General features: G+C 37.9%; 5 protein-coding genes and 2 pseudogenes across 5 annotated transcripts; 4 read left to right on the top strand and 3 right to left on the bottom strand.

The window, feature by feature from the left end:
• Window positions 3,703-4,810, top strand: LOC109125672 (annotated as a pseudogene).
• LOC104787681 lies at window positions 5,807-8,510 on the top strand (annotated as a pseudogene).
• Window positions 8,419-9,224, bottom strand: LOC104787690 (protein RDM1-like). Its single transcript, XM_010513299.2, has 2 exons — window positions 9,004-9,224; window positions 8,419-8,915 (listed from the first exon to the last, which is right to left on the bottom strand). The coding sequence occupies exons 1-2, from the start codon at window positions 9,122-9,124 to the stop codon at window positions 8,548-8,550; spliced, it is 489 nt and encodes a 162-aa protein (XP_010511601.1). The 5' UTR covers window positions 9,125-9,224; the 3' UTR covers window positions 8,419-8,547.
• Window positions 9,358-11,522, top strand: LOC104787673 (pentatricopeptide repeat-containing protein At3g22670, mitochondrial). The gene has a single exon (XM_010513280.2). It carries the CDS (start codon window positions 9,686-9,688, stop codon window positions 11,402-11,404), a length of 1,719 nt encoding a protein of 572 aa, XP_010511582.1. The 5' UTR covers window positions 9,358-9,685; the 3' UTR covers window positions 11,405-11,522.
• LOC104787658 (ABC transporter E family member 1-like) lies at window positions 11,544-14,522 on the bottom strand. Its single transcript, XM_010513262.2, has 10 exons — window positions 14,347-14,522; window positions 14,144-14,253; window positions 13,971-14,056; window positions 13,664-13,879; window positions 13,515-13,586; window positions 13,124-13,428; window positions 12,838-13,033; window positions 12,578-12,763; window positions 11,966-12,481; window positions 11,544-11,884 (listed from the first exon to the last, which is right to left on the bottom strand). The coding sequence occupies exons 2-10, from the start codon at window positions 14,244-14,246 to the stop codon at window positions 11,765-11,767; spliced, it is 1,800 nt and encodes a 599-aa protein (XP_010511564.1). The 5' UTR covers window positions 14,247-14,253; window positions 14,347-14,522; the 3' UTR covers window positions 11,544-11,764.
• On the top strand, window positions 15,092-16,539 carry LOC104787650 (probable rRNA-processing protein EBP2 homolog). Its single transcript, XM_010513254.2, has 2 exons — window positions 15,092-15,201; window positions 15,470-16,539. The coding sequence occupies exon 2, from the start codon at window positions 15,470-15,472 to the stop codon at window positions 16,349-16,351; it is 882 nt and encodes a 293-aa protein (XP_010511556.1). The 5' UTR covers window positions 15,092-15,201; the 3' UTR covers window positions 16,352-16,539.
• LOC104706605 (putative F-box protein At3g22650) lies at window positions 17,154-18,339 on the bottom strand. Its single transcript, XM_010422803.2, has one exon. It carries the CDS (start codon window positions 18,337-18,339, stop codon window positions 17,179-17,181), a length of 1,161 nt encoding a protein of 386 aa, XP_010421105.1. The 3' UTR covers window positions 17,154-17,178.

Below are 18,931 nucleotides of genomic sequence, written 5' to 3'. Positions count from 1 at the left end.
TTGCTTACATATACATAAACTGGATTTAACAAACATAAACGAGGGAGAATGAGCTCAGGCTGCTTACATACCTTGAAGCGAGGGAGAATGAGCTCAGGTTGCCTATTCATGAAAAGGACGAAATTGAAATTGCTTATTCAGGTTACTGACTTCAGTAGTGTCCGTTTCAATCTTTAACACAAGGGAATCCTAATTGTTAGAAGCCAAAATTGATCTTTGTAGCTTCTTGACAGGTTGAATACAACTAAGGGTGCTGCATTGGTTTAAACATGAGAGCCCGTGAGCATGGTGACCATGAGCATCCTTGCAACGAACAGACAAAAGAACATGACCTCGCAGGTCCTACAGCAAGATTCAGATGCTAGCTCTGACCCAAATTAATATAGCTTAAATCTATGATTCTACTCACCTATCACAGAACACAAATCAAACAATAGAGCTATAATCCTAACTATATCTGATGAACACAGAACAAGATAAGTCATACAAATCAAAGCTTGAGATAGCCTCACAATATCAATTTGCTCAACCTTGTGAAAATTCATGAATCCAAATACTATTGTAACTGAAATTTCAAGTGTCTATATCGAAATTGAGACTCTAATAGCAATGTGAAATCCCTAGGAATCTAGAGCCAATTTCTAAAAGGGAATCGAAAGCGAAAAGATAATTACGATAGGGAAATCGAGAAGGTTGCGACGAGTGAGCTTCTCTTCTCTTCCTTAGATATTCAATGGTTTTATTGTGGGTGAATGATTTATGATTTAATTTATATATATATATATATATATATATATATATATATATATATATTATAAAGGTTTTANAAGGGTTTTGGAGCTTAAGTTTTGGGTTTGGGGTTAAGTTTTGATAAAAATATGGGATTTGGAAAACTATAGTTTTTTGGGGTTAAGTTTGAGAAAATTAGTTTTTCTTTATATAGCTATTAAAGTTTTGCTTTATGTATATGTATATATATATATATATATAATGGTTATGGTTTTGTTTTATGTATATATATATATATATACATATATATGGTTTGGTTTTATAGTTTTTGAATTAATCCTACTATATTAATTGAGAAGTACAAATATAAAACTAACCTTAAAATGTGTAAAAAAATACATTAAATTGCCATTAGAAAAACTTAATTAAAATTAAATATTAATTAAATAAATATTTTTAATTAAAAACGAAAATAGGGGACACATCAAATAAAATAAATTGTAGAAAAATAAAATAAAAAATCTATTAGAATCAAAACTAATTTGTACTTAAAAAAACTAACATATAAGATTTCTTTTTTACATGTTAGTTATATCTTTTTACTTACTTCACAATTATAGCAAAAATTTCGTTTAACTCACAAAAATTAAATAATTTTATTTATTACATGCAAATATTTTATTAACAGGTTTTCAATATACATTTTTAAAATACAAAAATTATAACATAAGCAACAAATTTTTAATCACAAACCATTATAAATAACATAATAACAAAATAAATTATTACAAATTTTCATCAAAAAAAGTTTAGCCCGCGGTTTTCCACGGGATAATACCTAGTTTATAAGATTAAGAATTTAAACTTCAAGATTTAGATTTAATGATCTAGGTTTTGAAGTTTGGTTAGGGGTTTGTGGGAATAGGGTTTAGGGTTAAGATTTAAGATTTGGAGTTAAATTTTGGAAAATTAGATTTTCTTTTAAGAATTAAAGCTTGGTTTTATGTATATATAAGAATGACTATGTTTTAGTTTTATGGTTTACGAAATAATTTCTAAGATTAAGAATTGAATGTTCAAGATTGAACCTTTAAGTTTATGATTTAGGTTTTGGAGTTAAATTTTGAAAAATTTGATTTTCTTAAATTGCGACTGATATACGACTTATTGGTTAAATTTACCATGAGTCGCATTTTAGTCGCTAAATTAACGACTATTTAACAACTACATGTTCCATTATGCAATATAGTCATAAAGTAGTCGTTAAATTACGACTAAATTACCGATTACTGTAAATAGTCGCAAAATAGCGACTATTATATGACTAAATTTTTGTAGTCGTAAAATTGTCAGCAAATAGTCACCCAATAGTCGTTAAAAAATGTAGTCGCCATTTGTAGTCGGAAAAAGCATGTTTTCTTTTAGTGTTTGCCACTTAAATGTTGAAACTCATTTCTCATTTCCCATGTGAGACCCAATATTCAAGAACACTCATACAAAGCTTTAGCTCCATCCAACCTCGTTTGTCAAACCAAACATTAAAATGTTACTATTTACTCCATGCAAATGTCTCAAACCACACCAGTGGAAAACCACAACTAACCGTTAAAATTACAATCCCACGGCTGAATCAGTAGCCAGTAGTACCATGAAGCTCTCCACCAAATCTCAGCTCGATCGGGTAAGTTTGGACAACCAAACACTGTTCCAAGGAGACAACCTCGAATCTGATTTCTAGGGTTTCTGGTTTGGGCAGTTCCACTAATTTCTTGCGTATGAAGCAACCCACATAACTTCTTGAATATAATTACGATCGGGCTTCCGTCAGTTGCTACGAGCTCATGGCTTGATGGTGATCACGCAGGTGTTTTTTACTTTCTAATCCAATGTCACATCCAGCGCTGATGAGCCTCCAAAGGTACCTCTCCAAACTGCTTTATTTTCTTATTCATCTTTCTCGTTCTTCTCTTCTCCAGCTCCGATCTACTCTGACTTTGCTCTTCCACCACCACTGTGATCTGCCACAGTCACAGTAATGACTACCAGATCCACCATCTCTGCAAGGTCTCCTTCTCCGTTGATTGTCATTCGGTTCGCCGCTTCCCACCTCCATCTCTCGGCACCATCTTTTCTTCTTCCTTTTTCTCTATTTTTTTACGATCTCTCTTGCTCTCCCATACTCTCTCTACCTCTCTTCTCCTCTCTCCTTCTTGCGGCGATGTTAGGGTTGATCTGTATTAATGTTTTAATTTGATAGAGTAGTGGGTGGTTATTATTGGAGTAGAATGATGAGCTGTATTAATTAAAATGTTTTAATTGGTTACCAGTTTTAATTGACACTTCACAATGCTGATGTGTCATGTTCTGGAGAGAAACATTCAAGTTTTATTGTATTGATACCAGTGTTCAAGAAAGCGGTCTAGGCAGCCGCCTAGGCGCTAGGCGCTCAGCAGATGCCTAGATGATCGCCGAAACCGCTTAAAATTACATAAATTTTATTTTTAATTTTTAAATTACATATATTTAAATTATTATGTTTTATATCTGTATATGTAATTATAAACATTTATATGTTATTAATATAACTTAAATAAATGTATTTTTCTTACTTTTATTTATAATTTATAATTTTTTATTTTTATAACATATTTTTTGACATAATTATATATATATATAATGTTTTATGTTGTAAACGTCTAAACCGCCTAAAAATTGTATAGGCCCCGACTAAACGTTTTAGGAGCTAGGCGCTAGATCACCGCCTAGCGCTTTCTTGAACATTGATTGATACTATATGACTTTTTTATTCTTTTTAATAAACTGGAAAAACAAAAATTAAAAGAAAAAAAAAAAGAAAAAGCAAGTATATATTAAAGACTGGATCACGACAAAACCTAATTTTTACTTTAAGAGACCTGAGTAGCCGCTTTCGTTTTCCTTGTGACATCATATCACAAAAAGAGAGAGAAAAAGATGATGTACGATCTTCCGCCAGATTTGGTCGAGGAAATACTTTCCAGAGTTCCAGCAACATCTGTGAAAAAGGTTACGATCTACTTGCAAACGATGGAACGCTATATTCGAAGATGAAAGATTCACTGAGAAGCACTTTTGTAAAGCACCAAAGGAGTCTATGGTTCTCATGTTGAAGGGGTTTAGGGTTTGTCCAGTGAGCGTCAATCTCAACGTTGCTCCTCCTTCAATAGAGTTTAAAGGTGCACTTGGCCTAAAACCAAAGGAGTCCCATTCTAGTTTAGAAGAAGTTGACATAGTCGATGTTTTTCATTGCGATGGTTTGTTGTTGTGCACCACGAAAGATAGTAGACTCGTGGTTTGGAATCCATGTTTGGGAGTTACCAAGTGGATCCAAAGCAAACTTGTTTACAAGTTTATATCTAGGTTTACTCTGGGATATATCCTAAACAACAAATCTTGGCGTAGCTACAAAATCTTGAGGTGGTGGAGTTTTTCCAGTGGCCCAAAGTTTGAAATATATGAGTTTGGCTCTGACTCATGGAGGGTTCTTAATGACGTTGTTCTTGATTGCGACATACAATATTGCGGTTATAGTAGCAGTGCATCGTCTTTGAAAGGAAACACTTACTGGGTTGCAACTGATAACAAAGAAGGTTATGCATTCGTACTCAGTTTTGATTTTACAGCAGAAAGATTTCAACGTCTGCGTCTTCCGCTATTTCAGAATGATATTGGCCAAGTGACTCTATCAGTTGGTAGAGAAGAACAGCTTTCGGCATTAAATCGGAGTTATACATTTTCAAAGATAGAGATGTGGGTAACCAACAAAATTGATATTGATTCAGAGTTGTTGTGGAGCAAATCCTTTATAGTGGATTTACCTGTTTTCAGTTATCCTATTATTTTTTTCACGAGTCTATTAATCGATGCGGAGAAGAAAGTGTCCTTGTGTTGTGATATAGGTACTGGTCACCTCGGGAGCTTGTTAAAAGTATACACTGTTGGAGAGGACGATAAATATTGCACAGAAACCCCTAGCAAATGTGGCCATGATCCGGACCCAGTTATTTTCAATTATGTTCCAAGTGTGTTTCAAATCAAGTGAATTATTGCACATCCTCTTTTGTTCCTCGTTTTTGGTTTTTTTTTTTTTGTTTTTGAACAACATTTGAGGTAGCTGATCCAGAGTGATATGAATTTACAAGGCTAATGTTTTTTGTAGAATGGTTATTATTTTTGGTATTTTATGGTTCCTTTCTTCTTTGCGTTGTCCAGTTTTGGTTTGGATTTGAGATTTTTATAACTTTTAAAAAATCATTCGATCCAATCATGATGAAATTACACGAGGTGTTTTGATTACAAAGTGACCAAAGGTGACAATGGCATACTGTCTGAATCAGTAAGAACTAACAATAGCGACAATGCGACAGAGGCGAAAACAGAGGCATTGCTAAAGCCTCCTCTCTTGGGAATGAGTTTCTGGTGCCAAGGAGGAGTTGAAATGTGCGAAGTGTGATCGGCCCAAGGAAGGAGTTTGTGGGCTTCGGCCTGAAGCGTCCTATTTAGGGGGAAACGTGAACAGCAAAAAAAAAAAACAAACGAAACCCTAACGTTCTTCTTCGTTGGGAGCTTTGTGGATGATGGTGCCCGATCTTCTGGAATTGGTAGAGGAAATACTCTCTTAAGGTTCCCACCATATCATTGATACGATTACGAACTACTTGCAAACGCTTTGTTCAGAGACCGAGGATTCACCCAGAAGCACTTTCGCAAATCTGTTGCAAAGGACTCTATATATGGTTCTCATGTTGAAGGAACATAGGGTTTTTCCAGTGAGCCTCAATCTCAACGCTGTTTATAAAATCTTGTGCACTTCTAAAACACGATACGGAAGAGTCTCGGAGTTTGAAATTTTGATATATAAAGACAATGTCGTTTGACTAATTTGATGAATTATTTGTTTTTGAGTACTTTTTTGATTCGTTTCTTGTATGTGTGATAATTGTTTTAGTATTCGTTTTTTTTATAATAAAAAATTAAAAATAAAAATTGTAAAGTGACAAACTTTCAAAAAAAGATAACGAATACTAAATCAGTAAAAGAGCAAACACAAATGGCGATGTTGGTAGCGAGTGTTCTTCATCTCTCTCCATTGGTGTTAGCCACCACGACTACTAAACCATTTCTTCAAAACGAGAGAAAGCATACCAAAGCCACAACGACCAATAACGTCTCATCGTCGTCTCCGATTAAGTCGTTGAAGAATTGCAAAACCATTGATGAACTTAAGATGTTTCATCGTTCGCTCACGAAGCGAGGCTTTGATACTGACGTCTCCGCTATAACTAAGCTTGTAGCACGAAGCTGCGAATTGGGTACTCGTGAAAGCTTGAGCTTTGCTAAAGATTGTTTGATTACTCAGAGGAAGCAAATGGTGAATCGTATGGATCTTGTTTCATGTACAATGCTCTGATTCGTGGATACGCGTCTTTTGGGTTATGCAACGAAGCTATGTTGCTCTTTCTTCGAATGATGAACTCTGGGATTTCTCCGGATAAGTACACGTTTCCTTTCGGATTGAGTGCTTGTGCGAAGAGCAGAGCTAAAGGTAATGGGATTCAGATTCATGGGTTGGTCGTCAAGATGGATTACGCTAAGGATTTGTTTGTGGAGAACTCGCTGGTTCATTTTTACGCAGAGTGTGGAGAGCTTGATAGTGCACGCAAAGTGTTTGATGAAATGTCTGATAGAAATGTAGTTTCTTGGACGAGTATGATTTGTGGGTATGCGAGGCGGGATTTAGCTAAAGACGCTGTTGATTTGTTTTTCCGGATTGTGAGAGACGAAGACGTGAGTCACGTGACTCCTAATTCGGTCACAATGGTGTGTGTGATATCGGCTTGTGCTAAGCTAGAGGATCTTGAAACGGGTGAGAAGGTTTATGGTTTTATCCGTAGTTCTGGGATTGAAGTGAACGATGATCTTATGGTTAGTGCACTGGTTGATATGTACATGAAATGCAACGGTATAGATACATTAAAACGGCTTTTTGAACAATATGGTGCTAGTAATTTGGATTTGTGTAATGCTATGGCTTCTAATTATGTGCGGTTGAATTTAGCAAAGGAGGCTTTAGGTGTTTTGAATTTGATGATGGATTCTGGTATTAGACCTGATAGGATTTCGATGTTGAGTGCGATTTCGTCTTGTTCACAATTGAGAAACGTGTTGTGGGGAAAGAGCTGTCACGGGTATGTACTGAGGAATGGGTTTGAAAGTTGGGACAATGTATGCAATGCGTTGATTGATATGTACATGAAATGTCATAGGCAAGATACTGCGTTTAGGATCTTTGATCAGATGTCGAACAAGACAGTGGTGACATGGAATTCGATAGTTGCTGGCTATATAGAAAACGGTGAGGTGGATATAGCTCTGGAAACATTCAAAACCATGCCGGAGAAAAACATTGTTTCTTGGAACACGATCATAGGTGCTCTGGTACAAGAAAGTATGTTTGAGGAAGCGATTGAAGTTTTCCGGTCTATGCAAAGCCAAGAGGGTGTCAATGCGAATGGTGTGACAATGATGTGTATTGCATCTGCTTGTGGGCATTTGGGAGCTCTTGATCTTGCGAAATGGATATATTACTACATTGAGAAGAACGGGATTCAGGTTGATGTCAGACTTGGTACAACCTTAGTAGATATGTGCTCCAGGTTTGGGGATCCTGAAAGCGCAATGTCGATTTTCAATTGTTTGACACACCGAGATGTCTCGGCTTGGACAGCGGCTATCGGAGCTATGGCTATGGCAGGAAATGCTGAGCGAGCTATAGGACTTTTCGATGAGATGATTGAAAAAGGGTTGAAACCAGATGGAGTTGTGTTTGTTGGAGCATTGACAGCTTGCAGCCATGGTAAATTGGTCCAACAGGGTAAGGAAATCTTCAAATCAATGGAGAAACTTCATGGAGTTTCACCAGAAGATGTGCATTATGGATGCATGGTTGACCTGCTTGGTCGAGCAGGATTGTTAGAGGAAGCTTTGCAACTTATAAAGGACATGCCTATGGAACCAAACGATGTGATTTGGAATTCTCTTTTAGCTGCTTGCCGTGTTCAGGGAAACGTGGAGATGGCAGCTTATGCCGCTGAGAGGATACAAGTATTGGCTCCAGAGAGAACTGGAAGTTATGTTCTTCTATCTAATGTCTATGCATCAGCTGGAAGATGGAACGATATGGCTAAAGTAAGGGTGAGTGTGAAGGAGAAAGGGTTACGTAAACCGCCAGGAACTAGTTTAATACAGATTCGAGGTAAAACCCATGAGTTCACATCAGGAGATGAGTCACAGCCTGAAATGCCAAAATAGAAGCAATGCTCGAGGAAATTACCGCAAGAGCGAGTCACTTAGGCCATGTACCTGATCTTAGTAATGCTCTAATGGATGTAGATGAGAAAGAGAAGATCTTTATGCTTAGTAGACATAGCGAGAAACTTGCAATGGCCTTTGGGCTCATTAGCTCAGACAAAGGCACAACAATCAGAATAGTCAAGAACCTAAGAGTATGCTCTGATTGTCATTCATTTGCCAAATTTGCATCCAAAGTATACAACAGAGAAATCATTCTAAGAGACAATAACCGGTTTCATTTCATCCATCAAGGGAAGTGTTCTTGCGGTGACTTCTGGTGATTACAGAAACAGAAAGTAAAAGATGAACAGGAAGATTCACATTTCATTGTCTAAAAGTTAACAAAGAGGAAGATTCACATTTCAATGCTTGAACAAGGTTTCCAGAAACAAAGTAGATACAAAAAGAGAGGGTGTTCATCACATTTCATTGCTCAGGAAAGATTGGGTCAATGAAAGAATGATACATCGGATCAGAACTCCAGAGATGAGCAATGTGAAGAGGAGACGAAGTGATGCGATGTATCTCTTCAACAAGCCAGATGGTAGCTTCAGCTTTAGAAGGATGAATGATTGAATCCAAAGCCTGATCTTCAGAATCAGTATCAAGTCTTGATTGATCCCAACCTTGTAACAGAACATTGGTGAGGTAATGCAAAGGCTGACGATAAAGCTGTTTGATTGACATGCCTAATCCAACCCAACTTGTGAACGGAATCAAAGAGCCACGACTCGTCGGAACAGGAACTTGCTTCATGTACTCTTGATACATCTCTGCTCTTCTCAGCAACGAACCTGACTCAAATGCAGAGTATTTGTTAGTCAAAAATCAAATCTTTTCGAGTTTCAAATATGGTAAACAAAGGAGTTATCAATCGTGTACCTTCTTCATCAGCGACGTGAGACGTATCAAGCGGTGAGAAGCCATCACTGATCTCAGCATCAACATCAGATGAACCAGAATCACCTGATGGTCGTAGATCCATCGTCATCGAGGTCTGCATGGTCGGTTAGATTCTGACGGCGCCGTAGACAGTAAAAATGTACGACGGCGATGATGACTGCTTAACACGCGTCTCCTCAAATTTAGGGTTTTTAAACGAAGAAGACGAAGAGGATGACACGTGTTAGTAAAAATCGTCACTTCTCAGTTGTCTGGTAAACCAAAAAAGCTAAACTAAAAATTAAATTAAATCGAACCGGCGCAAAGCTTTAGGTCCGTCTAAAGGAATCGAACCGTGATCGCATATGTTGAGTAAACCAAGAATCTCAATTTTAATAAAATCGAACCGGCGTAAAGCTTTAGGTCCGTTTAAACGATTCGAACCGTGTCTATACCCAATCGCATCTGATAGGTAAACCAAAAATGAAATATCTAAATTTTAATAAAATCGAACCGGGCCTGTAACCATTAACGATCCGACCCGGTGCAGAGCTTTGAGTCATCTTAAGGCTCCGAGCCGGGTCAATACCCGTACCAGACCTGACCCGACACAAAGCAGCAAGCTTTAGGTCTTAAAGATTCGAACTTTGATCGGAGAAACAAATTACAAATCTGAACAAAAATGCTCACTAAGCTTAGGATTAGTAAGCTTGATTCGTATACTTTACCTCGAAGAATCTTCCAACGGAGGTTTCTGGTAACGAACAACGCTATCTCCAACACTGAGGAAGAGTCACCGGTTGTTGTTGCCGCAGAGTCGCCGGAGCTACCGTCTTGGATCAAAGACTTTTTATCAAACAAGCCTTCTTCTTCGACGAGTTTGGTCTCCGAAGACGATGAAGATTTCGTTATCCCTTCTTTGGCGAATTGGGTCGAGAGCCAGAAGTTTAGCCGTGAACAAGTCTCAGAAGGGAATGTAGTGAAGAAGAAACCAGTGGAAGATATTGATAAAGTCTGCGAATTCCTGAACAAGAAGGACGCGTCTCACGAGGATGTTGTTAAAGAGTTGAGTGGATGCGATGTGGTGGTTACAGAGAGTTTGGTTTTGCAAGTTTTGAGAAGGTTTAGTAATGTGTGGAACCAAGCTTACGGGTTTTTCATTTGGGCAAATTCACAAACAGGTTATACGCATTCAGCTAAGAGTTACAACGCAATGGTTGATGTGTTGGGGAAATGTAGGAGTTTTGATTTGATGTGGGAGTTAGTTGATGAGATGAAGAAAAAGAAGAAGAGTGATGAATCTGGTCTTGTTACGCTTGATACCATGAGTAAGGTTATGAGGAGATTAGCGAAATCAGGGAAATATAGTGAAGCTGTTGATGCTTTTTTAGGGATGGAGATGAGTTATGGTGTTAAAACAGATACTATTGCTATGAACAGTTTGATGGATGCGCTTGTGAAAGAGAACAGTATAGAGCATGCTCATGAAGTGTTTCTGAAGCTTTTAGATACAATCAAGCCTGATGCTAGGACGTTTAACATTTTGATTCATGGGTTTTGTAAAGCTCGGAAGTTTGATGATGCTAGGAAGATGATGGACTTGATGAAGGTTACTGAGTTTACTCCTGATGTTGTTACTTACACTAGCTTTGTTGAGGCTTATTGTAAAGAAGGAGATTTTAGGAGAGTTAACGAGATCTTGGAGGAAATGAGAGAGAGTGGGAGTAATCCTAATGTTGTGACTTATACTATTGTGATGCATTCTTTGGGAAAATCTAAACAAGTAGCTGAAGCTTTAGGAGTCTATGAGAAGATGAAAGAAGATGGGTGTGTTCCTGATGCTAAGTTTTATAGCTCATTGATACATATTCTGTCAAAGACTGGTAGGTTTAAGGATGCCGCTGAGATATTTGAGGACATGACGAATCAAGGAGTTTCTCGTGATGTTTTAGTGTACAATACCATGATTTCTGCTGCGCTTCATCACTCTCGAGATGAGATGGCTTTGCGTTTGCTTAAAAGGATGGAGGATGAAGAAGAGGAATCGTGCAGTCCAAACGTTGAGACTTATGCTCCATTGCTGAAGATGTGTTGCCATAAGAAGAAGATGAAGCTGCTTGGGATCTTGTTGCATCACATGGTGAAAAACGATGTTAGCATCGATGTGTCGACATATATCCTTCTCATTAGAGGGTTGTGTATGAGCGGGAAAGTTGAAGAAGCTTGCTTGTTCTTTGAGGAGGCGGTTCGGAAAGGAATGGTTCCTAGAGATAGCACTTGCAAAATGTTGGTAGAGGAGCTTGATAGGAAAAACATGGCAGAGGCAAAAGACAAGATTCAGAGTTTGGTTCAGTCGAAAACTATGACCGATATACGTAGTCCTTTATCTGTTGTTGCATAGAGATTATTAGAGTTTGAAGCCATGGCTCAAAGTTTTGTTTTTTTTTATATACTCTGTAACAGAGTCTCTGTTTAGACATGTTTTTACCTTACGAAATGAAATGAATTCATACGGATTACGTAATGTTTGATGAAGCAAATCAATGGATGACAAATTTTGAATGTTTACATTCATATATTTTTATAGGTAATGAAATACAACCATGTCTAAATTGGGTATCTTGTTTGGCTAGAAACTGATATGAATTACCAAGAAACTAGAGCAATCCGAACAGGAATTGCTTCAGACTTAAATACTAGCTAGAACGTAGTACAAACACAACAACAAATAAGCTCTCTTTCTCTATATTTTCACCATGAATTAATCGTCTAAGAAGTAGTATGATCCTGCAAGCTTTTGCTCCCTGTCCTTGGTGGACTCTAGTTTGTTGATCCTTGGCCTGAAGTTAGTCGGATCTCGTCTGAATGTGATGTTGAGGTGCTGCAAAAGGTCAACAAGTTTTAATTCAAGTTTTTAGAGGATTAGTCTTATAACAAAACACGAAAAAGTGTTTTGAATTACCGATAAGAAAAGGTTCATTCCACTGAGGAGCGACTGTGGAGAATGAGCAGTACACTTGACGGCAGGCTGTCCTTCGTAGACAATAACTTTGTCCGCAAGGTAGGTCGCCATTATGAAGTCATGCTCCACGATAAACGCGGTCTTCTTCGCGTGTAGGATGAACCGTTTAATGACCTTTGAAGCTGTGATCCGTTGCTCAGAGTCTAGATACGCACTTGGCTCATCAATCAGATAGATATCAGCAGGTTTCCCAAGGCATAGAGTAATGGCAACCCTCTGCCTCTCTCCACCAGAGAGGTTGCTTATCTGTTTATCCAAAAGCTCTTCAATCTGAAGCGGTCTCACTACATCCGACACAAACTGAGGATGCACATATGCATCACAAATCTTGTTATGCAGCAACTGTCTCACTGTACACACACGTCTCGAACCAATCCCTTGCGGTTTGTATGATACGTTAAACTCTGGCATAGTAGCTGATTCTTCTACACCTTCTTCACGTGGGAATGCACCTGCCTTTGCATTAGGAAACAATGTTTCATTACTTTAAAGTATTTACCACAACAATGAAGAGAGAGAGAAACAAAAAGGAGATGGAGGAACACTAGCTACCAGCATCCGGATGAAGGTAGTTTTCCCTGTACCGTTCTCCCCAAGCATTACAATAATCTGAGAGTCAGTGAACTCCCCTTCCATCACATCCAGCTTGAAATCTCCAATCTTTTTACTCATATTTGGGTATTTGTATCTTGCGTAAGACTTCACTTCCCCATCGCACTCTTGTGGAGTATCAGAAACCTTGGGGAAAGAAACAAACAATGATCAGTCACACAAAACATCTACTGATGAGATTAAAAACAAGCTAAACGTACCTTGAAGGTGAGAGATTCTTCCCTGAAACGTAAGTTTTCAGTGGGGATAAACCCGGCCAAGAACACGTTAATCCCTTCTCTAACAGAAAAGGGGAGAGTCACAACACCATAAGCTGTTGGTATCCCATACAAACAGCAAACGAAATCAGACAAATAGTCAAGGACGCTGAGGTCATGCTCCACCACAATTATGTAGCTGCAACAAAACACAATGTCCATATGTTAATCCTAATTATATGTTCAAGAAAACAAAAAACAGAGAGATGATGATAGAATAGAATCTGACTTGTCATGTCTGAGGAGCGAGCGTATAACTTGAGCAGCTTTGAGTCTTTGCCTCACATCAAGGTAACTAGATGGTTCATCAAACATGTATATCACTGCCTTCTGCAAGAAAACTAAAGCAATCGCAAACCTCTGCAGCTCTCCACCAGATATATCTTTTGGTTCACGGTCCAGGATCTTGGTCAACTCCATATCAGCACAAATCTCCGCCATCATTCCTTTCTCGTCCAGCTTCTCAAGTGCTTTCCCAAGCTCACCAGGAGCACGTTCTTTTATGTCTTCTACATGTTGTGGCTTCATAACGGCCTGTCATATACAAGGTAGAGGCGTTAGACTCAACTTAGTCTACTGCTTCCTTATCAAGATCAGTATCTTTATACCCCTACGCATACCTTTAGTTTCTCTTCTACGAGTCGTGTGAAGTAGCTTTGAAGCTCTGACCCGCGGAAGTGATTCAAAACTTCCTGCCTACCCAACATGGTAGGTTAGGTAAGTAGTAGAACAATGTCATAACATATACACATAAGGACTATATCATTACCTCGTATCTGCCAAGGTTTGGTTTTTCTAATCCAGCCAAGATTTTGAGAGCCGTTGATTTACCAATACCGTTTTTGCCAACCAAACCTAAGACTTGGCCCGGCCTTGGAACTGGAAGCCTATGCAATTTGAACGAGTTCCCTCTATAGCGATAGATTGTATCTTTCTCCAATTCCTTAGGAAGATTAACAATCTGAATAGCTCCAAAAGGACACTTCTGCGATTATTGAAAAACAAAACGAATCTCACTTAAACAGTTTAGTGTGTTCCAACATGAATGAATGTGTTGTAAACCAAATACTACGAACCTTCACACAGATACCACATCCTATACACAGCTCCTCTGATAAGAAAGCAGACTTGGATGCTGATGTCACCTCGATACAAAGCTTCCCTACAGAGAGAGAATTAAAACAAACCGTGTGATGCACACTAGGTTATAGAGTGAGAGAAGGGAAACGAGTAGAAAGTAAGTAAGTACCCGTCTTGACAACAGGGCAGCTCTTCTTGCACTCCTGTCGGCATTTATTCGGCTTGCACCGGTCATTATTCACGATAGCAATCCGCGCCGATCGATCTGCCATCCTGCAACTGCAAAGTATGAAAAAAATGTATATATAGCGCAGATCGGAGATGAGGAGATCTCAAGAAGCTTTAGAGTAATGAGAAGATGGATCTACGAACCTACGGCTGTGAGGCGGCAGATTAGGGTTTTACTCTGTCTTCTTTCTTTCTCTTTACGACTAGGGGAAGATTTGGTTCTCTTCAAAGTATCTTCTTTTGTCATAAATAATTATGTTTCCATCCTTAAGAGCCACTAAAAAACAAACCAAATCCAAAATATGGAAACAAACAAAAGTAAAAAAAAGTAAAAATTGTGACTCCAAAAGAGTCCGAAGACAATGTCTCTGTTGCAGTGCAGCTCGTGCTCACAAGGTGGAGACGACGAATTTGGGTAAATCGAAACAAGTAGCTGAAGCTTTAGGAGTTTATATATGAAAAGATGAAAGAAGACGGTTGTGTTTGTGTTCATGATGCTAAGTTTAATAGCTCATTAGATATACATATTCGTTCAAAGTTTTGGTTTTTCAACTGTGCAATGACAATCATATACTCTGTTATTAGATCTCTCAAAGCATTTTTTTTTACATTTACCTTACCGGAACGAAAAAACAAAAATTACATGGTTTTGTACTTTTGTAATGTTTTTTTCTTTTATAAAATTTTTGTAATGTTTGATGCCTAAATTGGATATCTTGTTTAAAGCTTCTCCTTGACAAAAAAAAAAAATTAAAGTTTCTAAATCCGGTACGATGCGGTTTATTATCGGATCCCATCAGTAAATAAATTAGACCCGGTAAGTTCCGGTTTAGTAAAATTTCCGGTATGGTATAAAGCAAGAAAGGGTTTTAGTTACTAAGCAGAGAACCCTTAAAAACTCTGTGTCTTCTTCATCTTCTTCTTTGCGCCGACCGTTCACTATCTCTCTCTAAAACCCTACTCAAGCAAAAGCTTCTTCAATCTTCTTCGTAATTAACCGTAAGTTTTCTTCAATTCCTTTCTCAAAGTGTTTGTTTCAATCTCAGTGTTCATCGTCTTAGAAAAAGTCTCCAACTTAAGTAGATTTGATAAACCCTAATTTCGTTCACGGTTATAATCTTAAATCCTTAGTAAAGAATCAAACTTTACTGTCATATAGAAGGTAACGAAGTGTTTGGTGTCATATAAATCCTAGTTTCTGGTACTCAAATGCTTAAAAGTCTGAATATTTTGATTCTGTATCATTCTGAACCTAATTTATGTGTAGATGTCGTTAGAAGAGGAGATAGTATCAGATGATGAGATGAACATGATTGATGAAGATGACGCAACTGACTCTGAAGCAGAGTCTCTTTCAGATTCCGATACAGAGAACGAGATAACAGAGAAATTACCTGAGCCTACAAAGACTGCAGTATACAACAGAGCAGGGTTGCTTGATAAACTTCAAGATATAAGCTGGCCTGAAGATGTTGATTGGAGTCATAAGCTCACTATTGTGATTGACCAGGAACAAGCTATTGATGTGAACGATGACCTTACGAGGGAGATGGCGCTCTACAATCAAGCTCATCAAGGGACAACACAAGGGTATGGTAAGTTCCAGGAGAGGGATGAGATTTTCCTCAGGCCGGCTAATTACTATGCGGAGATGGTAAAGTCGGATACTCATATGGAGAAAGTGAAGTCTAAGCTTTTGTATGAGAAGAAACAGATGGAGGAGTCTGAAGAGAGGAGGAAAGCTAGGGATAACAAGAGAATGGCTAAGGAAGTACAGTCTCAGAAGATGAAGGAACGTGCTAAGGAGAAGAAGGATAATATTGAGTCTGTGAAGAAGTGGAGGAAACAGAGGCAGCAGAGTGGTTTTAGTGATAAAGAGGGTGTGCCTGAACTTGATTTTGAGAGTGGTAAGAGTTTCCAGAGAGGTGGAGGTAAGAAAAGACCAGGTGTGTCTCCCGGGGATCGATCAGGTGGTAAAGGAAAGCCTGCTTCGAGGATGAACAACAAGAAGAGGGAGTTTAGGGATTCCAAGTTTGGTCATGGTGGTGGGAAGGGTTTGAGCAAGCAGAACACTGCAGAGACAACGAATGATTTCAAAGGTGGATTTAGTGGTGGAAAAGCCAGTGGAAACAAGAGGCAGAAGAGGTGAAAAGGTTTGATCATCTAAACCCCATTTCAAAAACTACTATAAACTATTTTGTCTTTCTTGGTTATTTTAAGAACTTGTATTTTCGTTTTGGAAACCCTGTGGTAAGGGTTTTAGAACCAATATCTTTTAGCTACAATTTTGTACTAGTGATTACTTGAATTTAACAAAGGCCTGTGTGTTTTCAAAGACTCGTGATTTAGAAAGCACTTAGCTGATTCAGCTACTATTTAGTCAGCACTGCTTATTGAAAGAAGGTTCTGATTTTGAAGGTCACTTGAGCCTTTTTTTTCTTAGGACAATCCAATTTCGTCCTCTCTCTCATTCTCTTAGGATTGGTAAACTCTGCTGTTGGAGCTTATTATCATGCCTACTTCCAATTCTCTGTTCATGTTCTTTTTGCGCAACCTGATTCCTTATGGGCAAGCCAATGGCAAGTTTGTAGAAACTTGTGTCAGCTCTAGCTCCATACCGTTCAGCTGTGGCTGTAGCTCTTCTGCCTTACCATTTCTATGAAACATGGGAATTTAATAACCACATAGGGTTCTAATTACCAAACCCACTTTTTCCTCGCTAAATTATTCAGAAATTTGCAACAACATACCCACAAATCTTGAACCAAACCTAGTCCTTTTCAAGATTATGATCCAAATAACAACCAAAATCAGTTTCATATTTAGATTGTCCACATAGCTAGTAAGACTAACTAGCTCCTCAAAAACAGAAGTTGAAACATTTAAAGCCACTTAAAAAACATATGATAGTAATACGACAAAACAAAGTTTAGAACAGAAAAATATGCAGACACAATTATCAACCCTCACAAGTTTTTATTCTGGTACCGGAACCAGACTTGGAACATATACGTAACCGCAGACAAAAGGCTTATCATCGCTACCCAAGTCACATCTTCCCACATCAACTTGTTTTTCAACTATCCCAACTTTACTAATCTTGCAAACTCTAACGGTAACATCATCATCTGTTTCATCTTCAGTCTCTTCCTCGCACCATACAATGATATTATCGTTCTTGTCAATGAAATAACTTGGATGTGCGAGATCTTGATCGGTATGTAATGTCGGGAGATCAGGACTACTCACGTCTAAGTACTTGGTCCATGAGACAACCTCATCGTTCAATTTGTTTGTGACCCAAACCTCGATCTTCAAAGTTTCTCCATGTTGATGTAACAAAGAAAGCCTTTCTCCTCGGAAACTCGATAAGGCCGCTGTATCTAATACACCACATCTAAATGGAATATCGCAAACGAGTTTGAATGTCTCTGTGGAGAAATCGAAACTTTGGATGAAAGTTTCGAGTCTATTGTTCCAATGTGCAATCCAATACATGTTTCCTTTCATAGACACACCTTTGCAAGGCGGATCTATAGACCAATCCAAAGTAGTATCATCAACAAGTACTCTCCATGAATCAGATTTGAAATCATATATCTGAATCTTCGGTTCGCAAGAACTCGTGATTTCACTCTCGTCGTCGAGCTCTCCATCGAAAATCCTGACAACTGTGTACTCACCACGACATACATTGTCATATCCAATACCGTAAAAGTCATTACTCGAATAAAAATCCAATGGCTCGATCCATTTGACTCGGTTCAAAAACGGGTTCCAAACTGCGAGTTTGCAGCTTATTGAACCTATATTCTTGCATCTACATAACAATAACCCATCACAATGGACCATAGCTGAGATTTGAGCTAGATTATGAAACACGTCTGGAACTGGTGAAGATGAGCGAGCTACGTTCACCGGATCGATGATCTGAACATTATGTTCGATTCTTATGAAACGTTCTTGATCTTGGACACGATCCAAGTATTTGTAGATGAATCTCTTGTCCTTCAAGAGAGCGTGCCATTGTTTGCACGTCAACTTGAATTGCGTCAAATATTCGACTGGAGTCCTACAAAATATTTCTTCTATTATATCTATAGGAAGCAACGACGAACGTTCAGTTGACGAAGCCATGCAAAATTGAGACGAAGAAAAAAAAAGTAAATTATGACACACAAAGAAATGATCTCGCTTCTAAAAACTACGTATGGTTGGTGATAAACAACAATTAAACGTTACCTCTAGTTTTTATTTTCTAGATTATGTGACGTGAAATTGCTTTTTCCGTATATATGGTTGACAAGTTTCCCTTTTTTCGAGTTTAATTTGAGGTTTATATTGAAGAATATACTGCAATCGAGGTAATTAGCTCTGTTAGACTGTTAACATTTTAGTAGTATAAAACGATACATATTTACTACTTTACAAATTTATGTTCTACAGCAAGCCACGTGATATGCTAGAAATAAAGAAGACACGCTAAAAGATTTATGTCTCGGTCATGCTGTTTAAGGTAGAACAAAACTTGTTGATGAGACATGTACGTGACATCACTGAGAATCACGATCCACCAATTATATAACTTTTTAAAATGTTTTTAGAAATGTTTTTAGAAAATTAACTTCTAGATCTCATTGAATGTTTTCTCTTTTTTTTTTTTTTTTTTTTTTTTTTTTTTTTTTTTTTTTTTTTTTTTTTTTTTTTTTTTTTTTTTTTTTTTTTTTTT

This window comes from Camelina sativa, chromosome 1 (genome assembly GCF_000633955.1).
Source record: "Camelina sativa cultivar DH55 chromosome 1, Cs, whole genome shotgun sequence".
Classification (NCBI taxonomy): Eukaryota; Viridiplantae; Streptophyta; class Magnoliopsida; order Brassicales; family Brassicaceae; genus Camelina; species Camelina sativa.
Note: the sequence above shows the minus strand (reverse complement) of the source record. Positions and strands in the feature narration are given on the sequence as shown.